Source organism: Herpailurus yagouaroundi, unplaced genomic scaffold, assembly GCF_014898765.1.
Source record: "Herpailurus yagouaroundi ecotype Mexico unplaced genomic scaffold, PumYag 29, whole genome shotgun sequence".
Taxonomy (NCBI): domain Eukaryota; kingdom Metazoa; phylum Chordata; class Mammalia; order Carnivora; family Felidae; genus Herpailurus; species Herpailurus yagouaroundi.
In genome coordinates, this window is record NW_024412377.1 from 11,980,470 (window position 1) to 11,999,581 (window position 19,112).

Genomic DNA, 19,112 nt, shown 5'->3' on the forward strand with positions numbered 1-19,112 from the left:
TGTGTGTGTGTGTGTGTGTGTGTGTGTGTGTGTGTGTGTGTATCCTGTTGTTTCTGTGTCTCTGGAAAACCCTAGTGCACCTGGAGATTATGCCTTATTTTTATAATAGGATATGGAGTATAATGAAATTTCTGATGAAGAATTGGCTCACACAATATAGAGGCTGAGAAGTTCCAAGACGTGAAGTCAGCAAACTGGAGAACGAAAAGATGTCGGTGTAATTCAGTCTGGGAACCAGGAGAACCAGGAGTAGAAGTGCCTTTCGGAGGGCAGAAGACTGATGTCCCAGCTTTACCCTTTGGTTCTATGCCGGCCCTCAAATAGTTGCAGGATGAGCACCCCCACTCGGGAGGGCCACCTTCTGTGCTCAGCCTGGCATTCCACTTGCCGATATCTGCTGGAAATGGTCCCACAGACACACCCAGAAATACCATTTAACCAGGTATCTGAACATCCTGTGGCAAGTCAGGTCGACACGTAAAATTAACCCTCACGCCAGGATTGGGATGAAGCAAGGATAGTAGAATAGGAAAAATGATAAATCTTACATTTATTTTTTTTGCTACGGCCTCCATGTATCAGCATACTTGGACTAAAATGATTTTACATTTCATCCAGTCAGATTTTTAGACTCCTGTTCACTTTCTGCTCTCATGACTGCCTGGTTTGCGAAAAATCCCTGAGAAGTTAGGAGCGAAGCATCCCGGTATCTCTTTTGTTGTGGCAAGTCAGAAAGGAAGTGAGGCGTAGGTGTGAACCACGTTTTGGAATTTTTCCAGCCTCCGTGATATCAAGGAAGAGCCAGCATCCCTTCTGTTTGGAGCTGGAGCCGCGCGAGACTCGACTCTTTTCACCTTCGAAGCGATGTTTTAAAGCCAGAACCAATAACCAAAATGAGAAGTGGCTAAAGAGGCCAGATCCTTAACTCTGCCTAAAATGCGGCATTTTGTCATTCATGCGCAGGGACTTTTTATTTATTAGGTTTTATTGGCCTAGTTCCTCAGCCCTACAAACTTGTTAAAAGCGGAAATGAGACGATAACATTATAATTAGTAAAGGTTTAATTGTCTTTGAGATGTACCATAGCAACTTCTAATGCAATTCGACTCAGAATTCTGCCAATTACATTTAGTTTTTTAAATGTTTATTTATTTTTGACAGAGAGAGAGAGAGAGAGAAGTGGGAGAGGGGCAGAGAGAGAGGGAGACACAGAATCCAAAGCAGGCTCCAGGCTCTGAGCTGTCAGCACAGAGCCCGACGCGGGGCTTGAACTCACGGACCGCGAGATCATGACCTGAGCCGAAGTCGGATGCTCAACCGACCGAGCCACCCGGGCGCCCCATCCGCCTAATTATATTTAAAGTGAGCCGTAGGTTATCTTAAATTGATGTACTGGAGGTTTAACACTTGTGAAAGTAAGACAAGTAAGGCATATGAACGTCTTACTTAGAATGACCCTGATTGTACCATTTCATAAAAAAGAACTTCATCTTCCTTTATTTTTTTATTATTATTTTTTTAATATGAAATTTATTGTCACATTGGTTGCCATACAACACCCAGGGCTCATCCCAGCAGGTGCCCTCCTCCGTGCCCATCACACACTTCCCCTCCCTCCCCACCCCCCCTCAACCCGCAGGTTGTTGTGAGGTTTTAAGAGGGGGGGGTGGGGTGCCTCCTTCCCTCTCTAACTTCCCCCCCCCTCCCCTCCCCCATGGTCTTCTGTTAAGCTGCTCTGTTGGTGCCAACGACAGAAGGGTTGGGCATGCTCTGTCCAGAGTGGTGTGGCCCACAGGCTGGAGAGGTAATTGATGGAGAAACGCGTGAGAGGCTTTCAGCTTGGTGGAGTAGCCATTTGTGTTTGCTATTCCTGTTGGGTCGCTGGAAATGCAGGGAACTGGGGGGGCACGGCACAAGGTGACCGCTTAGAGACAGGCAGCCGGGTGGCTCTGGGCAGGACCCCAGCTCTCCCTGTGCTCTTGCCAGTGGGTAACCCGGTGGGTAATGCTTGTGGTTAAATTGTGCCAGGAAGAGAGTAACATAAAACCCTAACGTCCTGTGACACAAAGGACAAATGTTGTATAATTCCACTCTCGTGAAGTTGCTGGAACAGGTAACTTCGGAGAGACAGAAAGTAGGTTAGGGGTGTCCGGGGAGGGGTGAAGGGAGAGATGGGGAGTTTGTGGGCACAGAGCTTCTGTTTGGGGTGACCACAAATACAGGAAATAGTGGCACAACATTGTGAACGTAATTAATGCCACTAGACTGGGCACTTAAAAGCGGTTAAAATGGCAAGTGTTTTTGCCAAGATTTGCTAAAAGTGAAAAAAGAAGAAAGGGAGAAAACCTCCCAGTGGGGTGTTTTGCAGAGTGAACATCTTATTAACAGCACCAGCCTCAGCTGCAACCTTCAGGACCCAGAAGAGGCCGGGTTGGTTTTTCCTTCTCTTTCCAAGAGGATAAATCTTCACTTCCCTTTAGAACACAGAGCACGGATTCTGGCATGCCTTGTTTTTTATTGCTGCCAGGCCAAGGGCAGCTGGCCAAGGGCACCACATAGGTGCCAGGCTGGGTTTGTCTCTACATGGCATATGTGCTTTCTAAGTACCCAGCTTGCTATGCCCAGGGGATCGAATATGGAAATAGCTGGTTCCCAGAATCTGGATTCCAAAAATAAACTGGAGACTTTAAATTGGACCCAAGCAATAGCACCTCCTTGTAGGTGAGGGCACACATATGCGACCCTTTGGGTATTTGGATTTAAACCCACGTCGAATGGTGTCCGAGTCAGGTTTATTTCAGAGAGAATTATTTTCTTCTCTCTTCTGAGGCTGCTTTTGTATCCTCTACCGTATCAGGCACAAATCAAATGTATGTGTGTGTGCGTAGGAAAGCATCCACAGTTCGGGCATTTATAACAGTGGCTTGGGTTAGGACATGTACCCTAGAGCTAGACCATCTAGATTCACATTCCTCCACGCAGGCCATGCCATCTCCACAAGGTACTTCATGCCCCGCGGGTTGTTCTGGGAATTAAATGAGCTAATAGAGGTAAAACATTGAGGACAGTGCCTGGCACTTCACAAATGCTCCCTCCGTATGAGTCATTGTGAGTAGCGGTCGTAGCGGTGGTCTAGTAGTTGTGTGTTTGCTTGTTCCAACACTGTATATGAAGCAACATATATGAAGTTGTGTTTGGGGAAGGAGAATGTATAGGAAGATAAAAGATTCAAGTTAAAGACGCATCCAGAAGACATGAAGTGCTGAGAGAAGGCATATGTCCAAAGCAACTGGAAACCCTTCAACCGAGTGCTGTTCAACTTAATCTAATGCGAGATTGTGAAAGGGCTGAGGTCCTATATTCACGTGACCATTGGAAGACTGAAGAGTCATGGTGTTGACAATGCAAAATATCACTGTGATAGAAATTACATCTGTATGCGTATCATATATGGGTGTGTGTGCGTGCATTTGTGTTTCATAAGTGTCCCTGGACGCGTAGTCTTAACTTCCTTAATTTGTAACTGAGACAGTGGCATCGGGGAACTTAAGTGACTTGCCCTAAGTAATAGTCACTGAAAGTGGTCCAGAAATCTTTTATAGAAGACCCCTTTCATTGTTCTGTGGGATAGTTTTACACACATCCCTTGAGCAGAGGACAAAAAAGTTATTTTTTGCCGAGTTCCTAATTGTTCAAAATGCAGCTAGAATTGGATGAAGCAAAACGTCAATCAAAAAGAAAAGAGAGAGAGAGAGATTAGTGGAGTTAGAGCAAAGATTTGCAAGATTTGCAACATAGCTGATACTGCTTTCGCAGTAAAAGACCTGGAGGCATGAATGATTAAGTTGAGGATAAGGAGTAGAACCTACAGTGAATAATGAAAGGCAAGGCAACATTCAGCAACGCACATTGTTTCTTTTCTTGCCCTAAGAATGAACTGCTCGCTTTCTTTTGTGACTTCATGCAAAACCCGACAGGCATAGTCCTTTCTGTTTTTTGGGGCATCCCGGACACCTACACATATGCTATGATCATTAAATACATGTCTTAACACTGGCATATGAGCTCCGCTGATGACGTTTTCCACGTTTGTACCTTCCCATGTACTTAGCCAATACCTTGCACATTACTGCTACTCCGTAATAGTTTATTTTTTTAAGTTTATTTTTGTTTGGTTTTGAGAGAGAAATAGAGAGCAAGCAGGGGAGGGGCGGAGAGAGGGAGAGACAGAATCCCAAGCAGGGCCTCGAACTCATGAACTGGGAGATCGTGACCTGAGCCAAAGTCAAGAGTCTAACGGACTAAACCATCCAGGCGCCCCTCAGTATTAGTTTCTGAATAAATACTCAGTGAACATATAGCAGAACAAATTAGTTCATGCAATTATAGGCAGTTGATTCTTATTTATTTATTAAAATTTGTTTTTAATGTTTATTGATTTTTGAGAGAGAAAGAGAGAGCAAGCGAACACAGGGGGCAGAGAGTAAGACACAGAATCCCAAGCAGGTTCCAGGCTCTGTGCTGTCAGCACAGAGCCCGATGCGGGGCTCAAACCCACGAACCATGAGATCATGACCCGAGCTGAAGTCGGAGGCTTACCCGACTGAGCCCCCCAGGTGCCCTAGCAATTGATTCTTAATAGCACCCACCCAAATGACCTTAATAATACCCAGTGAAGTATTTTTTCTGCTTCCTCTACCTCCCAAATTCTGTTGAAGCTGGGTGGGATTTCTTTAAAATACTACTAACAGTTATTTAAGAGGCTTCTCTTCAATGAACTACAGGTTTAAAAATATATAAATCATGTGACCGTTGGAGACCAATCCCTTTACCACGATGAAAGGAAGCATTTAGAACCACATGGGGTTCTGGGTGGACCAGCCACCTGGGTGCTCCACAGCCCATGCTTGTGCCTCTGTCCCGCTGGATTCTGGATTCTTCTCTCGTCAGGTCTTTCTCACCAGAGAGTAGGCCCAAGTGACTTGCTGTTTTGTATGCATTATGAAATTCATAAGCATGTTCACTACATGTATGAGGTATGGGGACTCATAATAAAGTGTAAACTCACAGTCCAGCTTAAGGAATGCGGTGTTCCAACATGCTTCAAGTCCTCCCTGCACCCTCTGCAATTCCGTCACCCTCTCAAGGTATCTGCATCAGATACCTTGTGTGTACCACACCTTTGCTGTTCTCTTTACAGCTCTTCTAGTTACGTACGGATCGTAATATTAGTTTTGCCTATTTGGAATCGAAAGTAAATGGAATCAGTCTGTATGTATTCTTTTCCATCTCGGTTTTTTTGTTTTGTTTTGTTTTTTTCCCCCAGTCAGCATTATAGTCATGAGAATTGCTCCTGTTAAGCTGTTGGTTGTCTTTAGTTCTTTGATTTTCACTGTTTCTAGCAATTTCTTGCCTGTCTTCCTCCCTCCATTCTTCTCTACCTCTGTTCTTTCTTTTGCTTCTCTCTCCCTGTCTGTATCCCTTCCCCTCTCCTTTCCACATATATTACCAAATTCCTTTCACGTGCCAGATGCCATTCTAGGCTGCGCGGACAGAAGTAGTGGTAAATAAAGCAAGATCAAAATCCTTGCCCTCAAAAAAAAAAAAAAATGCCTGCCCTCATGGAACTTATGTTTCAGGTAGAAACACAGATGCTAAACAACACAAATTGTCTTAATGTTCACAGAGTAGATGTTAATAATTATTGTGCATAAAAGTAAGGCATGAGAGAGGCTGGGGACCCGGCTATGCAGGGATGATTTTCAACATTAAAAAGGATAATTAGAGAATATAGCACAAATTATTCACCTATTCTGATTGTTTTGAGGCCATTGTGAACAGTGCTTTATGTCTTTGGGCACCGAGGTACAGAGGTATTTCCGAGGTATGTATTCCTAGGGGTGGGACTGCTGGAGTTTGTAAAAAAAAAAAAAAAAAAAAAAAAAAAAAAAGTCAAAGCGTTTTTCATTGATAATGATTTACTCATCTTCTCATCTTCAGAGCCCAGCATGGTGTGTGACACAGAGGTAGGCTAACATTTGCTTGACCAAATAGAACTTCATTGTAGAAACCAGAACAATAGGGACTGATCCTTGAAACCTACTTCGTCCTATAAATTGTGCTCTGCTATTTATGCATCAGACCTTGCATGGAAAGCAGAAAGCAGCCTTCCATTTGTTTTCTGTGCTCAACTATTCTCCAGAGAATGGCTTTGGACATTGGGTGAGTTCGGCACAGTTGCTAAAGCCTCTTTAGCAGTAACGAGCACTGTAAGTCGCTTCTAGCTGTTTATTGCTAGTATTTGTCACTCTCCTGTTTGAAACAACCCTTGAAGAAGCCAAGTTCTCTTTATAGGACATCATCCCCCCCTTTCCTCTGTGCTCCTGGCTCCTGAAGCTTGCCTCAAGAGCGTGTTCTCCAGCTCCTGTATGGAATCAGGAGTCTCTACTTGAACTTGCACCTTTGAACATTCCTGTCCGGCTGATGTTTGGCAGGCAGAACATTACACTTTAAAATTGATCCTTCCTTGCTGTGGAAAATGAATCTAAGGTACTTGGGGAATTATTTGGGCTTGGGAAGGCTTGATGCCTCATAAAAGGAAGTTCTGGGCCGAAGTCCTCTTGGAATATGTCAAGCCCCAGAGTCGTGCCTTTGCTTTCTAAATATTTGATATAAAAATGGGTGGTTACATCCAGTCACTCTGTGTCTGATTGTTTCATCATGTTTGAAATGTCCAGTCTCAGCATTTAAAATAAATACATTCATTTCTTATAAAGTCTCTTTTAGTGCAGTCATTGGCAACTGTTCATCCCGGTTAGCACATTTAACAGATGAATTGTGAGTGTTTTATTTATTTATTTTTTTCCTGTCCTCATTCTTTCCAGTGTATATTGAACCATTTAGTTACTAACCAACTTTTCTTTATTAAAAGTTGGGATATACTATTCTTCCTAATAAATGGTTCTTGGTATAAATAAGAATTATAAGAAAGACAATAATGTGCATTTTTGTTATATTAATGTAAAACGAGGGAACAGTTGTGGATTGTGTTGTTGTTGTTGGGTTTTGTTTTTTGTTTTTTTTGTTTTTTGTTTTTTGTTTTTTTGCTATTTCAGTATAAATGGCCATTCTTTTTTTTCTTTTTTTTAAAGGGTTATTTATTTATTTAGAGAGGGTGCAGGGGAAGGGCTGAGAGACAGGGGGGGGAGAGAGAGAGAGAGAGAGAGAGAGAGAGAGAGAGAGAATCCCAAGCCGACTCCACACTGTCAGCTCAGAGTCTGATGCAGTGCTCAAACTCACAAACTGTGAGATCATGACCTGAACTGAAATCAACAGTCAGACGCTTAACCAACTAAGCCACTCAGGCACCCCTATAAATGGCCATTCTTAAATTCTGACTCTGGTGAGGGAGGCAAAGCATAAGAGACTCTTAAATACTTAAATACAGAAAACAAACTGAGGGTTGCTGGAGGGGTGAGTGGGGGGATGGGCTAAATGGGTGACAGGCATTAAGGAGGGAACTTTTTGGGATAAGCACTGGGTGTCATATGTAAAAGATAAATTACTGGGTTCTACTCCTGCAGCCAGGACTACACTGTATGTTAACTAACTTGAATTTAAATTAAAAAAAGGAGAAAAAAATAAGAATAATTTTCAGCCTCAATCTAGTAGACTAGACAGTTATGAGGTCAATAATATCTGTGTGTGTGTGTGTGTGTGTGTGTGCGCGCGCGTGCGCGCAGACACACGGCATATTTAGTGCACCTCACTAGATTATCTCAAAGAAAATTCTAAAAGTGAATGGCAGTGTTCATAAGATTTATTAAATGCATAAATAATAAATAGATGTCTACTCTCAACATCAGAACCAGAAATGCAAAATGAAGGAGAAAAATACCTGAAGTGCAGTTTAGTAAAGGAAAACATATCTTGTTTGCCATTTCAGTTGACTGGTGAACCACCATGTCACTTTCTTCCTCCCTCCTCTTAGTTTATTTTGTTATTTTGTTTTCCTTTTAAGTGATCTGCGTGCCCGGCTTGCACTTACAACCCGGAGATCAGGATTTGCATACTCTGCCAATGGAGCCTGGCGGGCACCCTTTCTCTCCTCCTACTTTGAATGGGGTCCAAGATCCAGGATTCCAAATGGCTTTCAGAAAGGTTCTGACCCTAAACCCACAGGAGTCCGCTTGGTGAGAGTGTCATGGATAGAATGCAGCTCGGTGCGCAATATGCCCGAAATACGTTCAGATGTCGCAAGGTTTGTTCTTGCTCCCGTAGTGATGATGCGCAGCACTGATATTAAAAAGCCTGGTAACGCTCACGTGGCCTTCATAAAAAAAGAAAACATTTTAAGTCTTTCAAAACATAAGAAAAATGCGATGATGTATGTGTGTGTGGCTTCTTTTTGAAATAAAGATACAACTTCGGAAAAGCAAATGAAACCAAGCATTTGTAGATGTTTCCAATATGCTGCTATTAAAATCACGGTAATAAAAATAGTAGGTTTTCCTATTTTAGGGAGAAAAAAAAAGGCCTATGATCTTTTCCATTAAAGTGAATGGCAGTTGGCTGCATTTTCTTGTCTTTCTGATATGCTTTTTCCGTGCCATAAAAATATGATTAGCTTGTGCTTAAGAAAAGTTTGTCAAGTTTCCATGACGGAAATGTTTATTGAAGCCTAGACTGTTTCTAACATGACGCCACGTTTTTACTGTAAAAATGTGAAGCTGGGTAAAGGTAATATTCAAATGGAAGAAAACCTTCATCTTCATTCAGGGAAACTAGCTTATGGTTTGGTTATAACACTGTAAAAGGAGAAATGGCCGAAACATGGTCATGTGTCTGTATGCCATATTGTATTAGTCAGCATTTCTCAAGAGAAACAGAACCAGTAGGGTGTGTATATGTGTGTATTGTATATAGCTGTGTGTATATATAGATATTGGCTTCTACAATTATGGAGGCTGGCGAGTCCCAAGATCTGTAGTTGGGAAGCTGGAGGAGGGCTGTGGTGGGGTTCCAGTGAATACTGGCAGCCTCAAGACTATGTAAGAGCCAGTGTTTCAGTTCAAGTCCAGAGTCAACCAAGAATGGAATCCCAGCCCAAGGAGTCAGGCAGGTGGAGTTTTCTCTCTTACTTACTAGCCTTTTTGTTCTATTCTGGCCTTCAACTGATTGGATGAGGCCCACCCGCCTTAGAGAGGGTATCTGCTTTATTTAGTCTACCAGTTCAGATGGTAATCTCACCCAAAACACGCTCACTCTCACATCCAGAATAATGTTTGACCAAGTATCTGGGCACCCTGGGATTCAGTCAGACTGACATGTAAAATTAAGCAGTACGCATGCCAAAAAAGATGTTGTTTTTATTAAAAAAATTTTTTTTCAATGTTTATTTATTTTTGGGACAGAGAGAGACAGAGCATGAACGGGGGAGGGGCAGAGAGAGAGGGAGACACAGAATCGGAAGCAGGCTCCAGGCTCCGAGCCATCAGCCCAGAGCCCGACGCGGGGCTCGAACTCACGGACCGTGAGATCGTGACCTGGCTGAAGTCGGACGCTTAACCGACTGCGCCACCCAGGTGCCCCAAGATGTTGTTTTTAAAAGATAGGAAGAAGAAAAACATGGAAGACAGGAGAATGAGACGTTTACAGCAGTCTGTCCTGGAAAATTCACATCTCTTCTGTTTCTTGTATTGAAAATAGATTGAAGATGATGTAAAATGCTTCAGGATGTAGACGTTTTTATGTTGTAGTGCGAGTGTGGGGTCCAAGTTTACTATTGTATCGAAACAGAGTTGGATGGGTTTGAGACTTACATTGAGCAGGTTTCCAAGAACCTGTGCTCTGGTATGCTTTTTTTTTTTTTTTTTTTTTTTTTAAACTTGAGCATAAATAGTAAAAAGGAACAAGTACCATTTCAATTATAAGTGCAGTTGGCAAAGGGGCATTGGCTTCTTTTGTTTTATTTAGGCAAGCCAGCTTAGGAATACCAAACAATAGTTGAGTAATTTTCCCCAAGGATGTCTGTAAACCATTTAATTCAATGTGGTGAACTCAACACACTGAGCTGCACTGAGCGAGGTGTGGGTATAAGGGACGTGACTCAGAGCAAACACTCGGGGAGAGGAAGGACCTTGGCTTTGTAAACGGGAACATGAATTTTGGGACCAAGATGCTAGTTCCAACCCCACTAATGTTACATTTTGTACAAGAAGCAAGTTTTTGAGAAACCCGTTTTATCGCAAAGGAATAGATATTTCAAGCATTTGAAAAAGCAGAGGACTACTTTTTCTGCAGTCTCTGGAAGAGAATCAAATAGGATAGGTTCCTTGGCACCGGTGTTGTGACATGCACTGTCCAACGTTGTATGTCCTGCCTTTCGTGACCTACCTGTAGTGACTTAACCTTTCCTCCCGGAAACGTGTAAATGACTTTTGAGATACATGTTGTATTTATACGTGTAGAAAGGTTGTCAGAGAAGGTTGGTTGCAGAACCATTTTTTTCTCCCCAGGTAGGCATTAAGGCAGACAGGCTCCTTCCAGTGGGGCTGCTGAGAGAACAGTCATTTTGATCCAAATGATGTGTATTTATCTGTTTCATACTGTACTGCCGCACCCACAACAGTTTTGAACCTGTAGAGCTGTGAGGGCGTCAGCGTGCTCTCTTTCTCTCTCTATTTTTTTTTTTAACATTTGTAAAATTTATTTTGGTGGGGGAGAGGCAGAAAAAGAGGGGGACGGAGAGTCCAAAGTGGGCTCCAAAGGGGGCTCGAACTCACTAACCGCGAGATTATGACCTGAGCTAAAGTTGGACACTTAACTGAGTGAACCACCCAGGCGTCCCTCCAAATAATGTCTTTTAAGTAGAAAAGTAGAAACTGTCAGCGGGCTCCACGCTGACAGCAGAGAGGGGCTTGAACTCACCAACTGTAAGACTGACCTGAGCCAAAGCTGGACGCTTAACCAACTGAGCCACCCAGGCACCCCAGAGGCATCAGCACTCTTCATTTTAATCACGCCAGCAGATCCTGAACATTACTTTTCAGGCTTTTTTTTTTTTAAACCTGGTTACTTTCTTCTCTCTCTCTCTCTTTTTTTAAATAAAGACTTTATGTTTTAGAGCAATTTCAGGTTCACAGAAAATAGAGCGAAAGGTACAGAGATTTTCCAAATATCACCTGACCCACATATGCACAGGCTGCCCCATCAACATGGCCACCAGAGTGGGACATTGATTGTAATTGATGAACCTGCACTGACACATCGTTCTCACCCAGAGGCCATCGCTTACATTAGGAGCCGCATAGGTGCTGGACATCCAGTGAGTTTGGACAAATACGGAATGACAGGTATCCACATTTGTGGTGCCATACAGAGTAATTTCACTTCCCTAAACATCTCCTGTGCTCCGCCTTTTCATCCTTGCCTGTCTCCAAATTAGGGGACTTTTTTTTCTTGTGGATAATTGATGACTGCCATACTCTGAGATCTCTCTTTAGTTCATGCATTTTATTCATAGAGAAAAAAGGGTTCTTTTTGCTTATGAACTATGAGGTAGAATATTAAACACTTTGAAATTTAATGTTCCGCTCTGTAATTTGGAAGGAAAAAAGAACGCCTGTGTTTGTTTGTTTGCTTGCTTGCTTGTTTTGTATTGCTGAAGCGTATGAACTTAGTAGAAATCCATACAAGCATAGAACTGGATTGGAAAGAAAGTTAGTGGGTACCGAAGTAAATCCTTCCACCTTATGTACCAGCCAACAGAGGCCAGGAAAAATTGGGTGGTTTGCTCAAATATAAATGAAATAAGTCTAAAAATATCTCCTCGTCTGTAGGAGAAAAAAGTCCCCAAAGTTTACTTTCCTTCCCAGCAAAACTATATTAGTTGAATTGAATTAATTAGAAAATGCGAGTCTGCTTTGCAGATGAACTTCAGTGACTGTGACTTGGGGATCTAGACAGTCTATACTGAGAGCCCCGTTCCCTTTCCTGAACACTGCCTCTGTCTTGTCATTAGAATTGTGCTATTCTGCTCAATTCAGAGTGTGCAGATCCAAGAGAAAAGGACGTGGCCAGCATCTGTGGCTGACCAGCCATGCTCAAGGCCACGGGCTGTCCACTTCTCACTCCAGGCTGGCCCCGTGCACTTGCTGGCTTTCAGAAAACTACCTTCCAGTGTCAGGTTGGAGGGTGTGTGTTTTCTGCAGCTCTGTGCACCCCTCAGCAGAGACTTGGGAGACTGTTTGCCCCTCATCTGACTATAACTGTGTGGGCTGGTTCCTTTTGAGCTTCTGGGTTATAGCTGTGCTTTAATTTTTGTGAAATGAAACTTTAAAATGTTATTGTTTTAGCAGCTAAACATCTGTTTTCCACAGGCGAATTCAAATCCCAAAATGGAACTGGAGTCATAAAACCTAACCAACAGTTTGACTGCCATTTAAATCAATGGTGCCTTTTTTCCCCCAAATAATGTCTTTAAAAAAATTTTTTTAGCATCTATTCATTTTTGAGAGACAGAGAGCGAGAGGGAGAGGGGCAGAGAGAGCAAGGGAGACACAGAGAGAGAAAGGGAGACACAGACTCGGAGCTGTCGGCACAGAGTCAGACGGGGGGCTCGAACTCACGAACCGTGAGATTATGACCTGAGCTAAAGTTGGGCGCTTAACTGACTGAACCACCCAGGCGTCCCTCCAAATAATGTCTTTTAACTAGAAGAGTAGAAACTGAGAATGCCCTAGTTTGGGTGTTCATTCTTTAGAATTATACTAGTGACAATAGAAGTGACTTTGGGAACCTTCCAAGACCTCTAAACCTTGACCTGTTCCATAGTCATTGGCAGATGAACAGGCGTAGGACGCCAGGAGATTAAAGTGTCTGCTTTAACATGGGGAGGTGGAAATAGGGCTAGAGACAGCAATTGGAATCCAGTGGCCTTTATTCTCCACAAATATGTAGATCATTTATAACAGTAAAATGATTCGATCGGGGTATAGACAGACGTTTCCAGAGGATGTATTTTCCATCACTGTTTAGGTACGTTATGTGACGCGGTTGAGCAGACGACATTTGGACGAAATTTGTGTGAATGGAATCACGCTGGAGATGACCTAAAGGAGAAGAGTATTCTGAGCGTTTTGGATGAGATGTCCCCTGCCACTTGCCATATGGTTTAGCAGGTGCCCTCAGATGCCAACAGGTCAGGTGAATGCGTAGATCATCTGGAATGGGCCGGTTTAGATGGTAGAGAATTCATTGGTGCTCAAATGCTCTGCCTCCTACCCTGTTACTAGCACATGGAATTAGCCCAGAACTGTTTTAGTTTCCAGATTTCAATTTTTCAAGGGTTCTAGAAATTTGTAGTTTCATATGATATATCCAACTTTTATTTTATAAATGGCTGTGACTCACCAGTTTGTTATTTGGGGTATCAGGGCTTCTGGGTCCATCCACATGTTTTTAACATTACTATTGGAGTCATTTGGGGGTACGAATTTCACCTTTCTGACGCTTCATTTATGCTTTTTCTTTAATGTTTTTTTTTTTTTTAAACTTTTGAAGGAGAGAGAGAGAGAGACAGAGCATGAGTGGGGGAGGAGCAGAGAGAGAGAGGGAGACACAGAATCCGAAGCAGGCTCCAGGCTCTGAGCTGTCCGCCCAGAGCCCGTCGCGGGGCTCGGACCCACGAACCGTGAGATCATGACCTGAGCCGAAGTTGGACGCTCAGCCGACTGACTCACCCAGGCGCCCCTCTTTTGTGCTTTTTGCAGCTGAAGTAATAATGCTTGCTTTAGAAAGTAATGGAGATGAAAACCAGAGAGAGGAAAGGGAAGCATTTTGTAATTGTGGAGTTCTTTAGAGGCTTTAAGTGTCGTGTGGAAGGACCCAACATGCTACGTTGTGGAGTAGCTTCCGCAGAGCCATCTGTACTGGCCCCAGCTCGTGCCAGCTGCTCCCCAGCTATACTGCACCAGCTAAAAAATGAACTGGGGAAGAGTGGGCAGGCACCAGCCTGGTTCAGTATGCACTCCGAAAGCAAATGCCCGAAATCTCCTTTCTTCTTCCATGCCCGAGGCAAAGGAGTGTGAGCCCCATGCCCCCTGATGCACCCTGAAAATACTCCTTATCCTTTTTTTAAAACCCCTTTTATACCTTTAAGGCCGTCTCTTACGACTTAATGGTTTATAGTAACTCATTTAGCCACGTAAACATAGTTTTCCTTGTTAGGGAGGGATCAGGAGGTGATGCAGAGAATATGCCTCACCCTGGGTCCTGGAAAAGCCTTTCCAGGTCCAAAATTCATTAACAAAAATAACCATTTCCCATTCTCTTGCTTGTGTCTCACAGTACCTGTTATTTCACTTATTTGTTTATAGCAGGTGTTTGTCTTCTTTAATACACCGTGGAATCTTTGAAGGGAGACCGCCCAAATGTCATCTCTATTTATTTATTTATGTTTATTCATTTTTGAGAGAGAGAGAGAGAGAGAGAGCGCAAGCAAAGGAGAAACAGAGAGAGAGGGAGACACAGAATCCGAAGCAGGCTCCAGACTCTGAGCCGTCGGCACAGAGCCCGACATGGGACTCGAACCCACAAACTGAGATCATGACCTGAGCGGAAATCAGACGCTTAACCGACTGAGCCACCCAGGTGCCCGTTAACTCTTTTTAACTCTAAGGCCCAGTGAGCATTGCAACGGCTCAATGTTTGCTCCGTCGTACTGAAGAACTCTGAGCTGTCATGTCTTTGAGTCTCTGGAGAAAGTACAGTGTTTACAAAAGGACGCGCGTTCTCATTTTCTCGAAGTAGAGAGGTAGCAAGCAGTAGGGGGTGACGAAGAATACTACTGCAGAAAGTTTTAAGGAAGGCTTCTCCATCTTGCCAATGAGATGGTCAAGCCAGCTCAGAAAAAGAAAAAAGCTTTTACCCTATTTATCAAAAGTCACCGTCGTTTTCGTTTGCTTGGTAGAAAGAGGGAAGAGGTCTTGGCAGAAGAGGGAATCCAATGACAGGCATCCCTCCTCACTGCAAGGGAAGGCAGTATTACTGTTGCACTCTGGAATTTTCTTTGTTTCTCCCAGAAAGCAGATGGTCTGATGCAGGCAGTGTCTCTTGCCAACGTAAATTAGATGGTCTGTTTTGTCAGGAGCTGTCCTGTCCACCTCACTGGTGCCCTGCTTCGGCGGTTCAACACTGATGAATAAAGTCAGTGTGCCTCCCATCCCTGGAGACCGTGGATATAAGTCTGTCCGGTCCGATTGATAGTTTACTGTGTGTCTTTGATTTATAGCATCATATATGTAGATAAGCATTAACCAAATTTGTACCATTTCTTCCAACTTCCCACCAAAGGAGAATAATATAGCTGGGAACTTTTGAGTCCTATGGGTACATCATAAAGCTGATATGTTAGAATTCAGTGCTACCCTTGCATTTGATATCTTGCAGAGACAGAATGAAGCCCATAATTTCTTTACTTCTAGGAAACTCTTTAAGACTTCGGAGTGCAATTTGCTTTCCCAGAAATCGGTTGCTAGCTTTTTATTGTGTATACCTGTCCTTATTATTATTTCAAAAATATTGCAAATATTTGGCAACTCCTGTAGGTGCGATAACTCTATAACATGCATCTTTTGAAACTCAGAAACATTTTATGAATACATAAACTGTGTCATGTCCAGAATGGTTTATTATATAACAGCTTTGCCTTAAAAAATAAACTTTAATGCCTTCCCTGTAAAAGTGCAAAGGGATAAAATATGGCTTAACAACAGAAGTACTTACTGAGCAGGAACTTACCATGTTCCATAAAATAATTCAGGTTCAAACTAATATTTGCCAGCGCAAGAGAAGGGTGTTTTTTGGGGTGAAATAAATTCAAATCTTAGCAGCCTTTGGATATGTACTTTATTATTTTATGACGAAAAGTATTCTGAATTGGTAGACATAATGTGTTAGTATTTCTGGACTAGTGAAATTAGGTTAAGACTAAAAATAAAGTATGCAGGGTAGAAGCAGTCCACGAACTTCATTACTCGTGCATGCACTGAACGTTCCTCTATGAAGAAAGTTTTGTTTGCCCTGAGGTAGCGTTTCCCTGCATGTGGGTGTTTCATATTTAATGCTGCAGGGGATGAGAGTTGGTCTTACCGTGGGAGTACTTGTAAGCCTGCACTAATTATTGTGCTGGGGCTTGACTGGAATGTGCTGGTAGCAGCCAACTTTAGGTCATTTGCTTTAAATAAAAGAATAGTGTGTTTTGGTGTGGGGATTGGAACGGTGCAAACTAAAGCAAAGAAAACCACATACAAATGAAATCAGTCAATCAGGATCAGTGTAGTTAGTAATCTAATAGTTCGTATTTCTTCGTCATCCAGACCCGAGAGCTTTGTAATCATCTTTGAGTCTACTCCTTCTTGTTACATTTAGCATCTCTAAATCGGAAGAACTCTTGAATCCATTCTCTCTCTCCGGCACACTCTCTCCTACATATTTTTTGGTTCTTCCCAGCCCCGTGTTGGGATGATTTAGGGGTTATGTTGGTGGGGGCACAAGTGTGAAGCAAATGCTTTCATCAAATGTAAGTCAACCAAACGTAGAGTTGTATCCAAATCAAGTTGCTGTTAGAAACCGCTGGTAAGGCAGGGAGATCAGGGAAGGATGCCTGGAGGAAGTCATGACTTTACTGGGAACTGAGGGGTGGCCAAGGAGTTGAATAGTCCAAACAGGGATACCAAGCTCTTGGCAGATGGAACCGTGCATCCAGTGGCCCTGTGGCGGGAGCAAGAGTGGCAAATGTGTAGGGCTAAACAAAGGCTTTTGTGGCTGGTTGGAGATGTAGTCAGGCCTTCTGAGGAAGTTTTTAAATATTATAAGACCAGGGGCACCGTCGGTTGAGCCACCCAGTTATTGATTTGGGCTCAGGTCAGGATCTTGCGGTTCGTGGGATTGAGGCCCCTTGTGGAGCCTGCTTGTGATTCTCCCTCTCCCTCTCCCTCTCTCTGTCCCTACCCCACTCACACTCTTTCTCTCTCTCTCAAAATAAATAAATAAACATTAAAAAAAAAAAAAGATCCATAGGAAGCCATGGAAGAATTTTGAGTAAAGTGGTGACATAGTTAGTTTTGGAATTTGAACTGGTGACTTGGTGGCAGGGAGACAAGAGTGAATTTGGGTCAGTGAGCGGAAACTTTTATGGAAACAGTCAAACAAGGAAGATGGCGTCTTGGGCTAAGGAGGTGCTGACGGAGGGGGAGAAAGCAGGAGGAATCTAAGAGACATACACAAGGTAGAATCCATAGGACCTGGTGGTAGACCAGGTATGGGGGTGAAAGAGACAGTGTTAAGAATGACATGCAAATCTCTGACCTGTGTAACTGGATGGGATGTGGTACCATTTCCAGAGGAAAAAAAAGCATAAAGAGCCCTAGGCTTTGTAAGGAATATGATGAGTTCAATTTTGGACATGGTGAGTTTGAGGTTACTTCAGTGTGCCCAAGGGGAATGGAGGTTAAACAGGCAGTTAGGGTTAACAGTCGGAGTGGGGGGTGAGGTTTGGGTGGAGAATTTCCAAACGCGTACGCAGATGATAACTGACTGAACAGACATGACATCACCTAGGGAAAACGAATCAGGGTAACAAGACCGCAGGGTCCAGCCCTGACCCTTGAGGGAATCTAGTGTGCCCTGGGTGAGGCCGAAGGGGAGTCCGCCAAGGGGAGTTTTTGTGGGAATGAAGGGAAGCCAGGGCTTTCATTTGGGCTTATTGCCTTAGACGTGACACTCAACTTCACGCCTTTGCCTCTTCCCTTGGACCCTCTATTATTAGAGTTCTAGGAAGGTTAAGTTTTTGAAGTATAGTTTTCCTCTTTTCTCAGAAATAGCGATTCTCCATGTTCTCCAAAGTTTAACACCCTCCAGGGTCTGGTTTTCACCCACTCTGTTTTCTTTTACTGCCCTTCTCAGACCTTGTAAATGGAGGGAACTGAACCACTTGTTTTTATGTTTAGCTGTTAAATGCCCTTGATTTTCTATCATGGCGACTCTTCTCTTGCAGCTTCTTCAACTAGAAATGCCATCTCCACTCACCTTAATGGTCTAGCTCAAAGGTGTTTAAGAACTGCCCAAAAGTTTAGATGCTTATGTAATTGGCCTGGGTGTAAGCCCAGCCATTGGTAATTTGGCAAAGCTCCTCCAGGTGATTTGAACGTATAGCCAGGTTTGAGAATTAGTCTGTATGTCGTAGACTTCAGTGGGTTCCTAAACTCCTGAAAATGGCAGGATCTGGTTCTCTTTTATCTTTGTATCTCAGGCCTTGAATCATGGTAGGTGCCCAGTGCCTATTTATTGAATGAATTGACAGTTTATCCTGTAAAAAATCTGAGGCATTTTGTAAATCGTTCTTCCGGTATTTCTTGGATCTTTTAGTGTCTTGATCATTTTTGATGACCATTAAATATGTTCCCCTCCTTTCCTTTCTGTTGGTTTCTTTTTTTTTCCTTTTTCTTTAAAAAAATTTTTTTTAATGTTTATTTTTGAGAGAGAGACAGACAGAGTGTGAGTGGGGGAGGGGCAGAGAGAGAGGGAGACACAGAATCCCAAGCAGGCTCCAAGCTCCCAGCTGTCAGCACAGAGCCCGAGGCGGGGCTCGAAGTCACAAACCGTGAGATCGTGGCCTGAGCCGAAGTCGGGCACTTAACTGACTGAGCCACCCAGGCGCCCCACCTTTCTGTTGGTTTCTAAAGAGTCTACGTCATCTGGACATGCGTCAAATAGACTTTGATTGTGCAGATGGCTCTGTTAAATCCCAGTTTTCAGACGAAAAATGTCACTCCCAGAAGAGGAGGTGCTTTGGAAGCATTTTGGGAAGGCGTTTGGCTTAGTTGTCCCCATCACCTCTAGACAGTGAGCATAGAGGGTTCACTTGAGCATCCTGGACAGAGATAAGCTAATTGTGTCTATGGTCATGCAGTAGTTGAAAGCTACTTGGCCTATGTGGGATTTACTTTGTCATCATTAGGTTAGAAGAATAGATCTTTTTTTTTTTTTTTTAAATGCACTCGCTCTTTTAAAATTTTTTTTTAACGTTTATTTATTTTTGAGACAGAGAG

At 43.2% G+C, this 19,112-nt stretch overlaps 1 protein-coding gene across 2 annotated transcripts in view; it reads left to right on the forward strand.

Moving 5' to 3' along the window:
- Positions 1–19,112, forward strand: part of FBXL7 (F-box and leucine rich repeat protein 7) — a 396,191-nt gene that overhangs the window by 45,676 nt on the left and 331,403 nt on the right. The window contains exon 1 of one of the 2 annotated variants that reach the window (XM_040494240.1): positions 13,042–13,201. The exons of the other annotated variant lie outside the window; for it this stretch is intronic. Within the exon in view, the coding sequence (XP_040350174.1) occupies positions 13,144–13,201 (58 nt within the window). The 5' untranslated portion in view covers positions 13,042–13,143. Of the gene's footprint in view, positions 1–13,041; positions 13,202–19,112 lie in introns of those variants that run through there. 2 annotated transcript variants of the gene reach the window in all.